At 40.0% G+C, this 19,023-nt stretch overlaps 1 protein-coding gene across 1 annotated transcript in view; it reads left to right on the top strand.

Moving 5' to 3' along the window:
• The window catches only part of JAZF1 (JAZF zinc finger 1), a 178,423-nt gene that overhangs the window by 142,344 nt on the left and 17,056 nt on the right, over positions 1 to 19,023 (top strand). The window contains exon 3 of the mRNA XM_042471183.1: positions 6,367 to 6,563. Coding sequence (XP_042327117.1) covers positions 6,367 to 6,563 — 197 coding nt within the window. The remainder of the gene's footprint in view (positions 1 to 6,366; positions 6,564 to 19,023) is intronic.

Here is a 19,023-nt window from a genome sequence, read left to right as displayed (position 1 = left end):
ATGGTTTAGGATCATACGCCATTTCAGCAAATTATAGTTGAACACCTCTCACTTCGTCTTTAAGTGTAGTAAAAAAAGCCTAAACAAAATGCAAGCTTTATTTTTGCAATCATGATGATGAAGCAGATCAAACAGTACTTAAGAAACTTCCTGCTGTCTGCCCAGGAGACACTATGCTCTGATTCAATCGGAAGCCCTTTCCTATCGGCTGCCTGTTATTACCTTCCAGTAATCCTAGAGGAAGTGGGAAGCAAGGGAATGATTCACTCCATCAAGAAATGGCCACTTAAAACGCTATACAAAATTGTTTTCACCTACAGCTGTTACTATTGTTTTATCATTTTATCTTTACTGTATTTATGTTCACAGCAACAGTATTTATAATAATAATAATAATAATAGGTTTTATTTATATACCGCCCAATCACTGGGAATCCAAGCGTTTTACAATAGAGGGGATAACAGACAGTTCCCTGCCCACAGGCTTACAATCTAAAAGACACGACACAAAAGGAGAAGGGAATGGTGAGGGGGGGGGGGGGAAGGAATCAGGTCCAGCATTCTTCTCTCCCTCTGAGGCCTGGACCAAGGCAGATGGACCGGAGGGAGGGCTCTTCTTCTTCAGGCTAGCCCCTGATGGAACTGGGCTAGCCTACTCTCTCCCTCAGAGGCCATGTAACATAGTAAGGGAGGTTGCTTTTAATGTTCTTTTTTAAATAGATGTGTTCTTGGACTGGGGAGAGGACTTCATGGCCAAAGCAGCAGAGTAAATCTGAAGTTGGTTGGACTTGAGTTGATAGGCATGGGACTAAATGGTGCATCAACAAGGATCACATGGCTCATTTAGCTTGAACCATGGTTCTGATACTTGCTTTGCAATTATATGCCTGGAAAAAAAACCCAACATCACAGTAGCTGGTAGCAGCTTACTAAACACAGTTTCCCACTTACAAATGTAAAACAAGGGACCAGCCAAGTTTATATTAGATTGTGGCCAAGTTCCTTTTGGATACTGCTGGGACACTGAAAGACCTCAGGTAGCGTTGATGGCAAGCTGGGTGACATAATGAGGGAGCTCTCCTGCCTCTCTCCCCATTGCTAGTCAGTGGCTATAAGAATCTGGTGTGGAGCTGGTTTCCATTGCGTAGCTGGAGGGAAGGAAGGTATGGGATGCCTCCTTGTATAACATTTTGAAAAGTACTTACATTTATATAAACTGGTTGCGCAAGCATAAATCATTAATAGGATTCTGATCTATATCTTCTTTTTTATAAATAGGAACTTTACATTCCCAATGATATTATTATAAGAAATAATACAAAGTTATCATATGTACTCAACTATGCGTTGACTTCATGTATAAGTCGAGGGCATGTTTTGGGGCCAAAATTACAGATTTTGATAAGAGCCATGGATAAGTCAGTAAAACTTAGAAGCATGTAACAAATGATCTCAAGGATGAAGCAAAAGGAAACCATGCCAAAGAACTTACAAAATTCCAACAGGTATAACTTTTTATGTTCACATAAAGGCTGGATGGATGAAAGAGCAAAGGGGACTCAGTGCTTCCAGGACAGATTATATGCTTGCCTTTCACATGGGGATGATTCCTCTCTTTTTTGTATAAGAGTTAAAGTATAGTACAGTACTTACATTGACCTGAGGATAGGTTGACTCAATTTTTTTGGATCAGTTTTTTTTACTAAAATTTCTAGATTTATTGATGAGTATACACATTAATTTGTAATTAGAATTTTATTTTTGAAAATTAGAACATAAATAATTGGATTGAAGTGTGTCCTGATGTTGTTGAGGTCAATGGCTAAAACAGTAAAGTTGTTGATAGTAATGATACTGGCCTAAATTCAAGCTTAGCTCTACCAAGTGTAAGTAAATACAAATTTCGTCAGTGATAACTGATTTAGATCCTATTAATTTCAATGGGTCTATTTTAAATATCACAAGGTTGTTTGAATGTGTTTTTTTAAAAGAAAATCAGAGAATAATCTGGACTTCATAGTTAAAAGATCAATTTGTTGAGTGATAGATTAGTTATGAAACTGAGGTGCAGTCTGAAGAATGACAACATGAATGAAATTAAGTAGATCCTTGAAAACAGAGTTCATTCTGGTTAATTAGATTTGCTGTATGTTTATTCATATATATATCAGACACCATTTTTATGGTTCCTAATTCAACCTGCATATATTTTATGTCTCATGCTGTGCTAGATAAATTTAATGTCGCATAAAATGGGTGCATAAAAATATGTGGCATTGTTGCGATTATAGGTTTCACAATTATGCAGACCTAAGATCTTAGTATAGTTCTTGTTTCTCTTTGAAACTGAATACACATAAAAGCACAGCTCTTTGGTCTTGTGTTAGCTGTAAATTTTTGATCTTGTGCTAGCTATATCTCTGGACCTCAAGTACATAAAGTCATTTCTGTGTGAAGAAGAGCTTGGGAAAATGCTTTCTAACAGCAATTCAGTCCCTATATAATATTCATTATATTGTTCAGAAATTAATTCATAGTCATTATGTGGCACAGCATTTTTTAAAAACTAATGTTGCATTGCTCACTATGTTACTCATTGCTTTCTTTATTACTTTTTGAAAACTTTTAAAGGATTGCTGAGAACATTCTAAATCTTGAGAAATGCTTGTCAAAGTGTCTCTAAAAATATTCTTAAAAAGTAACTTTATAAGATAACAAGAAAGTGTTGCTGCCTGCATTAATAAAATAAGTTGGTTCTTACTTATTGTATCACTACTGTATTTTGCCTTGGTTTCACCTGTCAATACAAAAAAATAAACTTGCTTCAGGTAGTTTATAAACCATTAACTCTAAGTTTTGATATGGATAAAGATGCCATTGTTTGACGATACACTTTAAAGTTCATCTGTTAATGGCTTGTCTAACACAAGTTATGTGTTTGGACTATTGTCCATTTAGTAATAATCTTCCTGTCCTATTCCATATGTTTTCATCAGGTGGGCACGAGTCCTAGGCTGCAGTCCAGCATATGCTCATTTGAAGATAGGCCCCTTCAGAGAAACTAGAATTTGGACTAAATACGCAGAGCATCAGGCTGTTAGTTTAGTTTCATTAATTGCAAGAACCAAACAGTACCTTGTAGTGACGTTTGAGTTTAGAATTGGCTGTTTTATACTCCAGGCAATCGATCTTTCATGTCACTCTGAAAAAAATGTTATCTTGGGTGTTTCTTCCTGGCCCAAGATTATGTAGTCATTGTCCTGCCAAAGGAGAATTCAAACAATGAATTCTTCTTACTCTTCTTCCTTCTTCCTCTCTGCTGAGTCAAGCTCAAGGGGCTGGATCTCCGGTCTGTTCTCTTTATTCTCTGTCTCACAAAACTTGAGGGTCACCATCAGTTTCCTTGTTGCAAGTGATCTACTCAACACCTCCATTGGACAGTGGAGATTACAGCCAAATTAAGACCTAAACTGTGTGAAATTTAAGAAACCTTCCAGCATGGTTAGTGAAATGTTCTAACAGATTCCCACCCCCTGTTTTATTACTGTCTCACACCTTCCAGATGTCTTCTGTAACTTGCATAATTCCTTACTACTGGCTATACCAGCTAAGGCTGATGGGAATTGCAGTCTGCCTCTGGAGGGTTAAAGATGTCCACTAATGCCCTAATCTGCAGTTTACTTAGTTTGTGGAGAAATCTGCCACTGGCTGAGGATACATCCTTCTAACATCTTTAAATGCCACAGTTTCCTCATGACTAAATTTGAACAGAATTTAAAAATGGGCATATCATTGCAAGGGAGGGGGGGCAGGTAGCCAGGCATTCATATTATTTAATAGGCACAGTGTTGTCTGGACTAAATTAAGCAATTAATGGTGTATTTGAAAATGTATGTTTTAAATACAGCATCAGTGTATTTTATTAAAGAGATGTTATACTGTCCAGAACAATAATGCACACTATATATTTTTAAAGTGTCCCCACCCCTTTTATTACTGTACAGTGCAGTAAGGTATCTGAACCAGATTGCAAACATGTTGTGAAATGAAATATAAGCATCCATAAAGCTATTTCCTATGATTAAGCAGTAACACATCAAGTATGTATTGTTAGCAGCAAGTGATGACTGGTTTGTTAATTAATGACCCAGAGCCAAAGCAAGGTTGATGAATGCCCTAACAAGCTGGTTGTTAACTGCTGTGAAGGTGAAATTCTGAGATGATAATTGCTACATTAAACTGTACTCAGTAGTTTATTATGCCATTTCTATTCAGCCTTTTGAAAAATTAGTCTGGGCAAGCTAATAACTGTTTTTCCAGCAGCCAGAGAATATTAGGCATTTCTTCTGGTTTATGCAGCAATCCATGTGAAATTGCTTCTCACCAGTAATTAATGACAAGTTCGGTAATTAACTGCTAAAAGGTAGACAGAAGGCAGTTACCCCTAGAAAAGGACATGCTCGAAAGGGTTATCTCAACTTGGTAGAGCTTTGTCAAGAAAGGCAACTGCCATTGGGAAATTGAGCTCCAAGAATGGCCAGGCTATTTAATATCAAGAGGCAATTTATTTTCCTGGCAATTGCTTAGCATTGGCTTTAGTGGATGATTTGACGATTGCATTATCTGGTTGGTTCATCTATCCACATTTTATTTATTTGTGTGTTAGATGCCTAAAACATTTTATTTTAACTACAGTACTTAATTAATAGTTGTACATCCTTAATGCTCTTATATTGCTATATATTAGTTGACAGTGTCCTCCAACCATTCTCTGAAGGTGCCAGCCACAGATTCAGACGAAGCGTCAGGAACAAACTCTTTTAGAACATGGGCATGTAGGCTGAAAAACCCACAAAAAACTATGTCCTCCAACAATTTATATGTATATAATTGTATAATTATATAACATTGTAGCAAATTGTTGTATAACGTTGTGACACATTGTTATACATTAGGAAGTTCTTAAGATGTTGAACAATTCGTTAGAAGTAATCATGTACCAGATTGTTATGCTTTTGTTGCTGTTGTGTGCCTTCAAGTTGATTCAGGTTTTCTTGCCAAGATTTGTTCAGAGGGGATTTGCCTTTCCTTTCCCGAGAGAGTATGACTTGCCCAAAGTTATCCAGTAAGTTTTTATTCAAACTCTAGTTTCCAGAATTGTAGTCCAATGCTCAAACCACTACACTACCTTGGCTCTTGATGGTTTTAATAGCAATATGTTTAGTATGATTGAAGATAGTTTAATTTGTTCCCATAGAGGTCAGTGGAGACCATTATATTATGAGACAGAAAATGGAGCACTCTAAAAGTGTCCCCAGTTAGAACACTGGAACTTGTGCTCAATGGGTTTGAGTCAGTGCTATGTTTGGAGGAAGAGGTGATGGTGGCAATGTGTAGAAGTACCTTTTACCCCCTGAAGCTGGCTGGCTTAACATCTACAGTACTATTTGGAGAAAAATATAACTTTGCTCAGTTATACATGTTCTGGTTACAACCAGACTAACTGTTATAATGCTTTCTCTGCAGAGTCGCATTTCAAGGAGATGCATAGTGGTTGCCCTGTCTGTAATTTGTTTCTGGTCTCAAAAGCCTGTATAGGGCTTTAAAGATGAAAACACCAGGATTCTGTAGGATGAAGCCATGGCAGTTAAAATAGGCGGTATCTAGACCACCAGAGACGGTGCCCCCGTAACGTGCTAGGGGTTGGCCGAGGACGCAGCGTCCATACCGGCCTCACCCCTAGCACGTGACAGGGGGTGTAATCATGGCAGCGCCCTGTACACACGGGGGCCGCCATGATTAAGTCACATGTGTGCCACCTCCAAATGGAGCGGCGCATGTGTGACGCCCTTGCGCCGCTGCAGGGCGCCTGTGGTGCCTTTCTGCAGCACCAGAAGGAGCTCCATTTTGGAGCTCCTTCCTGGGTGTGTGCCGCTGGCGCAGGCTTTACAAGGACACCCCTTTCCAGGCCGCGGGGAAGTGGCCTTTTGCCGCTTCCCCGCGGCATGGAAAAGCGGCGGATCGGGGCCTCAGAGCTGCCACTGTGGCAGCTGAGGCCCCAATCCATCGGGGAAAGGGGCGGTCTGTAAACCGCCATAGAATCATAGTGCTATAACTGTGTAGTGTAAATGGGCCATTAATCTTTTGTTATTCAATTCAGGTATGGTAATAATCTGCATGACTTTTTAGTACTGAACGATATCATTATCTCACAGCCTTTGATTCACAAGGAACAACATGGGAAAATCACAAAAATGTAACATGAAGAGTGGCAGAAAATGTTCCTAGTGAATGTTTATTCAATGCTGCTTTTCCACAAAACAAAACAAGAAACCTTTCTAATGCTTGGTATTATCATCATTGCAGGTTTATGACTGATGCAGGTCGACGAGAACAGGAATCCCTGAAGAAAAAAATTCAGCCTAAACTCTCTTTGACTTTATCAAGCTCAGTGTCCCGTGGGAATGTCTCCACTCCTCCACGCCACAGCAGCGGAAGCCTTACTCCACCAGTCACCCCACCCATCACCCCTTCCTCTTCGTTTCGTAGTAGCACACCTACGGGTAAGATGAGCTGGTTTGTGGCATTCAACCATTACTTTACAGTGAAAAGATGAAGTAGATGAGCAGTAAAATACCAGTTAAAGTATCCTGGTAAGAAGGGAAGATGATACCTACTTTGTATTTCATTTTCATTGGGAATATAAATCTCATATCTAGATTCTCTTTCATGGGCCAAATGAGATTTCTGACAGGTGTGGCCTGTTTTTTTCAGTCCATAATTTACTTTTGCCAGTTTGTTTATTGTGAAACACTGTAAGAAGGGAGGAGAGAGAAGGGAGGAGAGGAGGAAGACTGAAATGGAGCAAAAAAGCAAGTGCTGGATCTGAAAAACTAGAATGTTTGATTACTAAAGATGAACAAGAGATACGAGGATGGGAAATTGGTGGGTGAAATGCGGTTGAAATTATAAAGGAAGAGAGAAGGATACTTCCATTATCATGAGACATAGGATGCTTCCAGAGAAGGTTTTTTTTATCAGTTGCCTTGCCTTGTGCACTTTTATGAGGGCTCCAAATGTCATTTTCTCCATTTGTAATCTTGCCATGTTTTCCCAAATCTTCCTCCTTTTTTTTTTACCAGAGCATATCCACTTTTGAAGGAAAGAGATAATGGCTTTAGAGTTCTTTGAACTGAAGCTTTTGGAGTCATACATGTAGGAATGTCTCAAGATGCAACATGGGCTTATCAGCACATTTGGAACATGTGGGACAGAATTGTCTGTACTTCAACTCTATACACATTTACCAGCCTGTTAAGCTCAAATAGGTTTATTTCCGAGTAGACACTGTAGGTTTGCATTGTAAGATTAATGTAGCTCTGCTTGGTTCAAAGGCCCGATAACAGATAAAAAACTGAGCAAAACTAATGTTCATTGACACTGCATAAGGATTAAAAAAAACAAATCAGAGCCTCACCATTGATTGAAACTATTGATAATGACACATAGATCTATAATAATAGATAAAAGTCATAAAAACAAAAATTAGTACATGCTTTTTTCATGCATGACTAGAGGTTTAAAAATACTCCTCTGGCTACAAATTCAGAGATCTTTGTTTCTGCGTTATAGGCTGTGAATTTATAATGAGCTTTGATGCAATAAGAAAAGCTACTGTTACATAAAGTGCTGATAACAATGAGTGATTTTATTATAAGAATAAATAATCATACTCTGTGGAATCTGGCAAGAGTTTGAAAGAATACAAACACACCAAGGGACCATCCTTAAAAACCAACATAAAAGGATGTTAAAGTTATTTATAGCTCTAGTAGCCCAACTCTAAGCACGGAATGACCAAAGGAAATTTCCTATAAAATCTTTGAACTTTTGCATGAGCTACATAGTATTGCCTTCCCTAATTGAATATATTTTTATATATATCGTAATTTTAAATCTTTTTTTAAACACCTTTCTTGCTGAAATTAGACCACTCACTACAGTAGGCTGGCTGCTACCCCACAGCTCTAGTGAGTGGGAGCCACTGGTGGAGGGAGGGATCTGGTCTTGGTTGCCTCCTTCTTTCTTTGGAGCAAGGACAGGAGTGGAGGACTGGACCCCCAGGGATTTCTCCCAGCCCTGCAGAAGGAGGAAGGAAGGGGCATGGAAGAAGAGGAGGAGGGGGGATTATTTCACAGCTATCAGCCTTGCAGTAGCTCTACCCAACCTAATGCCTCAAACCCTCCCAGCAAGCAATGTCACGTATTGAGTACACCCACCCTCTGCGCATTTAGGATGCACCATGCTGGGAAGATAACAGGGGAAAGGGTGGTGGTAGAAGGAGAAGTGGCAGCACCAGCAAATGGTGCTCCTGCCTGTCTTGACATCCTGCAGTTCCAGTCCAGGTGCCTGGCACACCTGTGCCCATTTTCCCTTCCCTTCCCTCCCCTCCCACTGCCCTGCACTTTCTTCTGGGGAAGCAGAGGAGTATATGGTTACCCCTGCCACCGCTGCTGCCATCATAGCCTCCCTTTCCCAGCTCTGCCAGATTCAGAAGAGGCTGCCAGGCAGCAGTATCACCCCACCTTCTCCACCAGTGCAGGAATGGCAAAGGTGCCCTGACTGGTGGAGGGGATGGCCGAGCAGTCTTGAGAGGAATGGTGGGTGACCTCCTCATTGTCACTCAGTGTAGTCCTAACCCCACCTAGTGATGTCATGAGCACTGCAGTCATTTTGGACTTTAGACTTGAATTTAGGATTTGAATTTAGGTTCTTTTAATACAGTTTTGTTCAGGTGTTCACCTGAACACAAGTAGAGCTGATGTGGAGAAGAGGCATGATCATATATGTAACCTCTGCCTTCAACATATCTATGTATTTATTTGTGCATGAAAGGTTCTATAACATGTTGGGATAAAAGAACTTACAGTGGCCTTGAATTCAGTTGTTATTCCATTGAATCAGTGGGACTTATTGGCTTACCAAGTCTTCACTGGTTTAAAGAATCTACTCAAGGTGGAGATTGTAATTGGATTTAGGCCACAGCTTCCATGGTCAAGAACCCTGATAAGGCAAGTTTTGGAAGTTTGGGGAAGTGTTTTCAATGAAACATACTTACAAAATCTTACATTCATCATTCTGCTGAATTCAGGAGGCAGCCAGGTGCACTGAGTTGGTTATGAGGCTTATATTTCAAATATTTCCTTCTCATTTCAGATCTATTCAGACCTAACACAGGGGTGGTGGAATAACTCATATCTGTTTACTTTTCTTTTCTGTCTTTGTGTTTACAGGAATCCATAAAAACCTAAGCCACCAAAAAAAAAAAAGGGGGGGGAGTATTAGCTGCAGCTTTATGAGTAATACATTCTATAAAATGTTTACCTACACCTGTAACAGAATATAAAATCTAAACCTATTAGTAGATTATGCGGGGGTACAAAGTTTTGGACATTAAGTATTTTTATCATTAAGATTGACAAATTTGTTTTACTGTGTGTTTATTTAGGTTTAATTTAGAATCTAGGGCCTGTTACAGACTGCCAAAATAAAGCTGCTCCGGGTTTCTTTGGAGGTATGCTATTTAAATGATGCATGGGTCCTAAGAGTCCGGAGGTCCCACCAAAGCCACACTCCATTCCTAAGCACTGGAGTGCAGCTTTGGTGCAGCTTCCGGATTCTTAGGATGCAGGCATCATTTAAACAGCATGCCTCCAAAGAGACCCGAAGCAGCTTTATTTTGGCAGTCTGTAACAGGCCTAGATTTCTTATATTTTTTAAAAAAGAGAGAGAAAGAGAAGGCCTAAATCCAATTTTCACTGTCAACTAGAATAGATCTCCTGAATGAATGGAATATACATTGTTGTCCATATATATATTCAAGTTGTTTCCCAATTTATGGTGACCTTAAGGTGAATTTATCACTGGGTTTTCTTGGCAAGATTTAATCAGGGGAGATTTGCCTTTGTCTCCCTCTGAGGCCGAGAGAGTGTGATTTGTCCAAGTTTACCTGGTGGGAATCAAATCCTCTTCTCCAGAATCATAGTCTAACACTAAGGCCACATTAGTACAAAAGACATTACTGTGGTTTCTATATGGTGTGGAATGGGAGGAGGTCAATGAGGGGTGACACCATGAGTTACTGCACTGGGTGACACCAACCCTAAGCTGTTTACCAAGTATTGTGGCCTCTCCATTAATGGAGAAGGAAGTCATAGAATCATAGAGTTGGAAGAGACCACAAGAGCCATCCAGTCCAACCTGCTGCCATGCAGGAACTCTCAATCAAAGCATACTTAACAGATGGCCATCCAGCCTCTGCTTAAAGACCTCCAAGGAAGGAGACTCCACCACTCTCCAAGGCAGTCTATTCCATTGTAGAACAGCCCTTACTGTCAGGAAGTTCCTCCTAATGTCGAGGTGGAATCTCTTTTCCTGTTGTGTCCATCAGCAAAGTCTACCTAGATTGATTATCCAAGGGGTATAGGAAGTGATGAGATTGTCCAGTGGAAAATGTTGCAACTTGGTATTCTGGTGGAATTAAGGAGATCTCAGAGAATGTGAGTATCTATGTATTCATTCAAGAGACTAAAAGCAAACACATGTATTTCAGTAGATTGAGAACTCAGAATTGTCGTGTACTACGAAACTCTATCAGACACAAACAGCGATACCTCTTGAACTTTTCAATATTTTGATATTTGTATGTAATCATGTTGGCCACATGATCATAGAGTAGTTTCTGACAACGCTGGCTCTTTGGCTTAGTAACAGAGATGACCATTGCCCCCTATGGTCGGACACAACTTGACAACCTTCTCAATGGGGAATACCTTTATCTTTACATGTAATACATACAGTAATGGGTACAATCAGTTCCACTGTGGGCAAGAAAGGATTTCTGTAGTTAAGTAGAGTCCTCTTCCTTTCCTCCCTTCTGTATGCTGATCTACCCATCCTCCCAAGAGCCTTGGTGTACACAGAAATGGACTAGAAGAGGGTAAAGAGACCTCTGGCGTACCTACCAATACTCATGCTTGAGAGTTCTGCCTTGGTCCCATTATTTCACTCATTAAAACAGTCAACCTGAGACTTCCCTGAAGGTAGAAATTACTTTGAAGAGAAACTATTTCCCCATTTCACTCCTTTTTCTGGTTGTCCAACATCTAACCTTACATAGAATGTGAGAGCCATGTTTACCTTTTATATATTAATCTAGCCTTCTTTCCAAGACCATTCAGACTCCATGCAGGAATAGCTTATGAACCAGCCTTGGAAAATGAATGGAACTTTGGAGCAGCACTAATAGACTTAAATTACACAAAGGCTGGTTAAAGATTACTGGGGAGATGCAGGGAAACCATGACCCTAAATTATAGTCAAGGAAAATTAACGAAGCCTCTCTTGGGTATACACATTGTGTATATAAACTTTGTGGGGAAACAACATGTGTTGCGAAGAAGTGAATGAAATATAAAGCAGTGTAGACACATTACTGTCAAAGAATTAATACGTTGATAGTTGGTAATACAAAATAAATGCAAGTTTCTTATGCTTATTTAATAGTGTATGAGAGCTTAAAGGCTATTCATCCCCTCCCCCCACCATAGAGTCTTCGGTGTTTCAGTAAAAGAAATTTTCTTTCTTTTATTAAAGATAAATCAGGGGAGGGAACCACTAACTATAAGAGCCCTGCAGTAATATAGCAACATTAGCTATGGAGGTTGAGACAATCCTTTCTCACTTTTTCAATGAAAGGGTGTACAGGAGAAGCTTTAGATCAAGGATAGAATAATATAGGACCCTTCAGACATCAAACTGAAACCCTCATCAGGCCTCCCCAGCATAGACAGTCATGACAGAAGAATGTATTCCAACAAAATGTACATGGCCACTATTTATCTAAAGCAGGAGTGGTAAATACCTTAATAGGAAAGGAGATGGACTTTATTGAGTGATACAAAATTTGCTCCCACTGTAAATTCCCAGTAGTACCTTGAATGATTTCTGATATTGTAGGTTGTTCCTCCACCAATGCATGTGCTCATTAGGTTTATACTTGCTGTCACCAATTCAACACCTGAATACCTGCCTTCTTGACATAGATCCAGTTGTTATTCAGTCACTCTTCTATCAACAACTCTACTCATATCTTCCAGACTCAGGGCCATGGCTTATTTGATTGAGTTATCCATTTGAAATGCGGTTTTGCTCTTTTCCTACTGCCTTCTACCCTATCAAGTGTTATTGTCTTTTCTAGGAAGTCTTGTCTTCTCATATCTTTGAAACATAACAGTCTCATTTTAGTCATCTTAGCTTCTAGGAAGAGTTCAGGCTTGATTTTCTCTAGGACGGTGGTTCTCAATTTGTGGGTCGCAACCCCTTTGAGGCTCAAACGGCCCTTTCACAGGAGTCGCCTAAGACCATCAGAAAACACATATTTCCGATGGTCCTAGGAACCAAAACGAAAATAATTTTATGGTTGGGGGTCACCACGATATGAGGAACTGTATTAAAGGGTCTCAACATAGGAAGGTTGAGAATCACTGCTCTAGGACCATTTATTTTTACCAATGTATGGTATCCATAGAAGTCTTATCCAGCACCACATTTCAAATTACAGTAGTTGATTTTTTTCCTATCAGCTTTTTTCTCTTGTCCAGCATTTACATTCATAATAGGATGGCATGGACAATCCTAACTTTAGTACTTGATGATATATCTTGACATTTCAGAATCTTGTCTAGTTCCTTCATAGTTGCCTTTATGAGTCCTAATCTTCTGATTTCTTGATTTCAGCCCCCATTCTCATTAATGACTGAGTCAAGGTATGGCAAATCCTGAACTATTCCAGTGTCTGCATTGGCTACTTTAAAGTTATATAAATCATCTGTGGTCATTATTTTTGTTTCCTTCATTCTCAACTGCAAACCTGCCTTTACATTTTCTTCCTTGATTTTCTTCAGTAATTGTTCCAAATCTTTGCTATTGTCTTCTGTAGTATGGTGTCATCTGCATATCTTAAATTGTTGATATTCATTCCTTCAATATTCACACGCCCTTCCTCTGTGTCAAATCCAATCTTTTATGCTTCTTTGTCAATTGGAAACCATTCTGTTTCTCCATATTCTGTCCAATATGGACAGAATATCCATACAATCTTTTATTCTTCTTTATTTACAATCTTTTATTCTTTTTTATTTCCTACTTTTGCATTCCAGACAACTATGTTTAACAACAAATCCTGTTTGATGTATGTGTGATCTATGTCTTCCTAGACTACAGCACAGAATCTTTCAATTTCTTCTTCTTCTGCCTCTGTGGAGCATAAACTTTGGTTATGCTTATGCTAGGGGTTTTCCCTGAAGTCTTATTGATATGATTTGGTCAGACTTTGCATTGTATTCTTTGACTTCTTAATTATTTGACTCAGAATGTCCCATTCCTGCCCACTTTAGCTCACAAGGCAATGTTTATGTGTTCTGATTCTTGACTTACTAGGTCTAGCTTCACCTGACTCATGCTTCTCACATTCCATGTTCCTATCATTTGTGCTATGCAGGTTTGGACTTTCTTTTCATCTATCTCTTGTTTAATTTTGGGTTGTCTCGTCATAGGGTACAAGCTGTGGTGCCATTGCCGTTGTCTCTCAAAGAACCTCTGCCAGTGTCACTCCCCACTACAGCTGCTGCCCAGTAGCTGTTTGGCACATTTAATCTGGCTCATCTGCAAAAACCTGCCTGACATGGGAGACCCTACCAGCAGCAATACTGCCAGCAGCATAGTCTTATCTCTCAGAATCACACAATCCCACCGCTGAGGACTTGTTCTGTCAGTACTTAGAAAGATCCATTGTTTCAGTGAGTCTACTCTAGTTGAGACTAGTAGTTGGATTTAGGCCTTCATGAGAAGCATATTCATCCCACCCCACTTTAGCTAGGCTGGTCCTTAGCATATTAGCATGTAGCCCATCACTATACTGGAAGCCTTACCAGCTTGATAATCATGCTAGTTTGCAATCCATTGGCATTGCCAGAGTTACCTCCATCCTATGACATGGCAGCAGAATAAGCCTTTGTGGAGGAACCATCTAGTATTGTAAGAAAGAATATTTGGGCCCCTGTCCAATTAAAATTAATTGTGTTTATGTTTCATTGCAATCAGTGGGATTTATGTGTGACTGCTTTTAGTTGGAGCAGAGCCATGTTGGGGTCTGCAACAGAGAGGTGGAATTGATAGAGTTCATAGACCACCTATCATGAACAGATGTCCCCTTGGGCCCAACATATTTGGGTGTTCTATACCTTTAAGAGATGGAATTTTCACCTTGATTTCCATTTCAAAAATTCTCAGAAGTCTTAGTGAATTTGTTTTAAAAAGTAAGAAGCCATACTATCAGTAGTTATAAAATAATGATCTCTTATTTATTTTTCTTTAATTAAACTGTTTTGTGAGTTGTACATAATGTACAAACCTTTTTTTCATACCCAGAAAATAAAATAAAATAAACTTTAGACAAAACTGCTTCCAGAGGGACTGCAGCGTCGGTCTGTGTTGCAGCAAAAAAGAGGTGGGGGTCTTGTGGCATCTAAGTAAGTAATATCAGCCTGGAATACATTTGTGGTCTAGTCATAAATCTTGAACCAAGAGTTTAATGTTACCCTCTGAATGGCTGTCCTCCCCCATTCCCATTAAAGGGGTTTCAAGGTTTATTTTTTAAAAAAATCCTCTCATTCAACTTCTTGTTTAAAAAATGGCTTTGCGCCACTATTTTCCATTAATTCTGTTTCACAATGTGTGCACATTTTCTTTTCTTTCTAAGTTGATACATTTTTTAAAACTCTCATTGTACTTTTTTGTTTGTTTAAAAATGGCTCTTGGCCACCCTTACTCTATTTCACAATGTCTTTGCTTTCCCAGTCATCCTCCCTACTTGTGTGGCAGGTGTAAATGACGGAGGCCCACCCCAGAGTAGAAATGGAATAGCATGTTTGGCCAGACCTATCTGCAACAACTCATCAATCATTTCACTTGAAAGGGAGCTCTGGAGTCAAATTTCTGTGATTGTCCCTTTTCGATGTTAAATTGTGCAGACCTCTACAGTGGTGCGTTTTTACCTGTGCATTGAGCACTACACACAGACAGTTGATTTAATTTCACACCAATTTGAGAAAGTCCATTTGATGACACAGCAAAGCCACATACATTCCAAGCGTAGGAAAGTTATTTGTTTGGAATATAGCCCTCAGAATCCTCCATCAAGCATGGCACTCTTCCTAAGGAATTCTAGGAAGTGTAGCCCCAAAAGTAACTTCTCTAAAATGTGCATAGATTGGCAGAGCAGCTTACAGAAATTTAAAAAAAGAAATGAGAACAATACATTATCAGAAAAAATAAAGCAATCAGTGTTTTCGCTAGTGTTGGTGTCACCCCAGTGCAGCCCCATGGTCACACATCTCACCAGCCAGAAGGTGAGGGGGCAGCAACTATGGGAATTAGGGAGACCATAGGCACACACATCCATAGCCACATGCTACACAACCCCCTAATTGTCAATGCTCATCTTCTCCTTGTGCAAGTGCACATGTCAGGATTCAGAGAGGCCCCTCCAATTCTCTCCCCACTTCCTACTTTCTTGGCCTGTTGGGGTGCTGTTACTCATCAGGTGCCACTCTTTGGGATACGTAGCTAGTGTGAAGAGGACAGGCATGGTGGGTCCTCCTCCTCCCAAGGAATAACAGCCATGGTGGGCGCTAATGGGACAAAAGTTGAGGAGGCCAGCATAGAGGTGCCTCAGCACTTGCTGCTGGCACAGCCGCTGCCCAAACTATCAAGATGAGATATCCTTAGGGTTTCAGGGGTGTTGCTGTCCTCTGTCCAACAGCGTCAACCCCTCTGAGAGGTTTCACCAAGTGCGGTCCGTCCGTATCTCTTGTACTCTGCTGGTGATGCCACTGAAAACAATGCAGAATTGAAAGCAGGAGGTCATGGCCAGAACCCCGTTGGTAATTTACACTGATTTAATGATATAGCCATGTAAGTCTGTAGAATCAATATGTAGAGAGATTTTGTAGCACCTTTTAGACTAACTAAAGAAAGAAGTTGGCAGCATGAGCTTTCATAGACTCAAATCTACTTCCTGAGATGGATTTGATGGAGTGGTAAGCCAGGGACAGACTTACATATGCCCTAGGTGTGTGCGAATGTCAATTAGAATTCAAAATCCTTTGTGTATGTAAATGAAGTGGCAAGTCCAGTTTTAACGATGGTCATTTGTGAACTAGCCTTTGTGCATGGAAATGAAGTGGCAAATACAGTTTGGCAATGGAACTAGCATGTGGTGAAGAGAATAGGATATAGGATGCCCCTATGAGGATGGGGTCAGATAGTGTTCAAATGTGTGTAGTAGCCAGGAAGCCATTATCTTTGTTCACTCCATTGCTGAGGCACTATAGTTTGTGGATGAGCTCTAATTCTGCTATTTCTCTTTCCAAACTACCTTTGTAGTTCTTTTGTTCAAGGACTGCTGTTCTGAGAGGTCTGAGATGGAATGCCCAGGGAGATTGAAATGTTCTACCACCGTTTTTTTTTTTTTGTAAGACTGCTTCTACTTACCCAGGTGTTCAAGACCAACTAAAACAGCCCTTGGGTTTCCCTACAATGATGGGAAACTGTGCAGCTTTTCTCCAGCTTTTCTGCACAGCTTGCCCAGAAAACTGTGAGTCACCAGAAACCATGCAGCTGCTCCTGAGAAGTGTACAGGCTTCCGTGCAGCTGCTCAGCATTCAGTACATGAAGGAAATTGCAGGAACATTCAAACAGGCAACGGCTGCAGCTTCAGTCAGCCCACGTTTCTGTTCCTCATGCCTAACATTTGGGTTGCACCAACACTCAAACCAGCAAAGGCTGCAGCCATGATGTCAAAGCCTTTACCATGTGGTGTGCCGTTTAGTTTTGCATTTTGCATATTTTTTTCCAAGTATATAGAGAAAAAAAATGTGGATTTTTTTCCTAGAGGTTTGGACAGTTTTCTGTTTGCAGTGAAAAGACTATGAACACAGTTTCAGGGTATTCCTGGGCTCAGCTCTGAACCTGAAGGCCTAGGTTTCAGCAGTGGCCAGGAGTGCATTGGCACAGTTAAAGCTAGTGCACCAACTGTGCCCATTTCTGGAGAAGTCTTATTTGCCCTTGGTGGTACATGCCTTAATTTCATCCAGTTTGGATAACTGTATCTTGCCCTACATGAGGCTTCTTTGAAAATGTCCAGAAACTTCATTTGGCCCAGAGCTGCAGCCAGATTGTTTCACTGGCTATGAGGAGCACACAACTCCCTTGTTGCAACTGTTCTACTGGCTGCCAGTCTGTTTCTGTGTACAATTCAAAGTCCTGGTTTTGACCTACAAAGCCCTATACTATACAGCTTTGGTTCAGGTTATTTGAAGGGTCTTATCTCTCTTTATGAACCCCTTAGCACTCTGTGATCATCTGGAGAAATGCACTTCTCTCTGTCCTTGGTGGGAACATAGGAGAGGGCCTTTTCAGCTGCTCTCAGACTTTGGAACTCCTTCCCTAGAGAGGTCAGGATGGCCCCATCCTCTCTCTCCTTCTATCAGCAAGTTAAACTTTTTTATGCTGTCAGGCTTTTAGAAGCTCACTGAGGTGGTGCTTCTAGTTATGGATGGCTTTAATATGTGATTAAATTGATTCTCCTTGATAGTAAACTTCCAAGATTTGCCTGAGTAGCATGACAACCTACCACATAGGATTGTAAGAGTCAGGGAAAATTCTTTGTGCTTTGACTTTCAAGAACTGGGTGGGCTACAAAGGTAAAGATCAGAATTTCCATGTTGGTGTAGAGTGATTATTTATTTCACCCCACAAACTGTTCCCAATCATTTGTGTCATAAATAATGTGCTTAAAATAAGCACAAACACATGTCCTTGGCTCAACCAAAGCCAGGGCCTTTAAGTCGACTGCCTTATTGGATTTTCAGAACCCCATTTAAAGTACTTTGGCCATTTATTCTTTTAAAATAACAACAACCCACAAACTCTGTATGTTAATTTATTTGAGTAGTGGTTTTTTTGAAAAAGAATTTGGTGCTCTACAACAGAACAATTTGTACTAGTTATAAGAGAGTAGTAATATGAGACTTCGTTAAATAGTTCTTCTATTAAGTCTTTACATAGACCTGGGCTGGGTGCCACTTGAGCAGGTGAGTTATGGAGTGTGCCAAATAACAAAGTGTTTGAATTAACAAAGTTGGGTGTAGAACTTGGAGGAGAAGGAAAATGTTTTGTATGTTTCTGAAGCCAGGGCGCCTTAATTTCACCTATTATTTGGGTACCCTATGAAAATGAATGGATTGCATGTACAGTATTAAGTCAAAGTGAGTTCATTTTGAAAATAAACATGTGGCTGTACCCAATGAGTGCTGTACCATAACTTATAGTTAACTGGCACCTTAACTTATAGTTTCAAATATATACCACAGAACATTCCTTGTAGACAGCAGGCCCTCTGTGGGACTCCTTCTCAATTTGTGCTGAAAGTATGGACAGATGCTGGCTGAAATATTACAAGCTTGAAAAATAAATACAGAAAGTAAAGCCCTTTAGGATTAAGGCAAGGTAGTCTAATATTAGGATGCTTTAATTTTTTTTCTTCTTGCTGTTAAGGCCAAAACATTAGGGATGCTTCATGTTGCCACATGCACAGGCTCAAACAGTTGAAAGCTCTTAGTTTTGGCACTGTATTCTCTACTATGAAATATATTACTGTCTTGTCTGCTCAATGCCATTTTAATTATGTCAGAAGATATGATTACTTAATGTTCTGCCTTCATATAGTTGTTTAGTAAGACACAGTATGGAAACAAATGAGTGAACATGAGATACCAAAACCTACAGCACATGATGCCCTTAGCATAGCATAAATTCTCACAACATAGCAACATTGTGCTATGCATTTAAGTGACTGCGTGCCATTGCATAATGCACCACCACAGTGCAAAATACAGGATA

The sequence above is a fragment of the Sceloporus undulatus genome, chromosome 6, assembly GCF_019175285.1.
Source record: "Sceloporus undulatus isolate JIND9_A2432 ecotype Alabama chromosome 6, SceUnd_v1.1, whole genome shotgun sequence".
Lineage (NCBI taxonomy): Eukaryota > Metazoa > Chordata > Lepidosauria > Squamata > Phrynosomatidae > Sceloporus > Sceloporus undulatus.
This window is presented reverse-complemented; position numbering and strand designations above follow the sequence as displayed.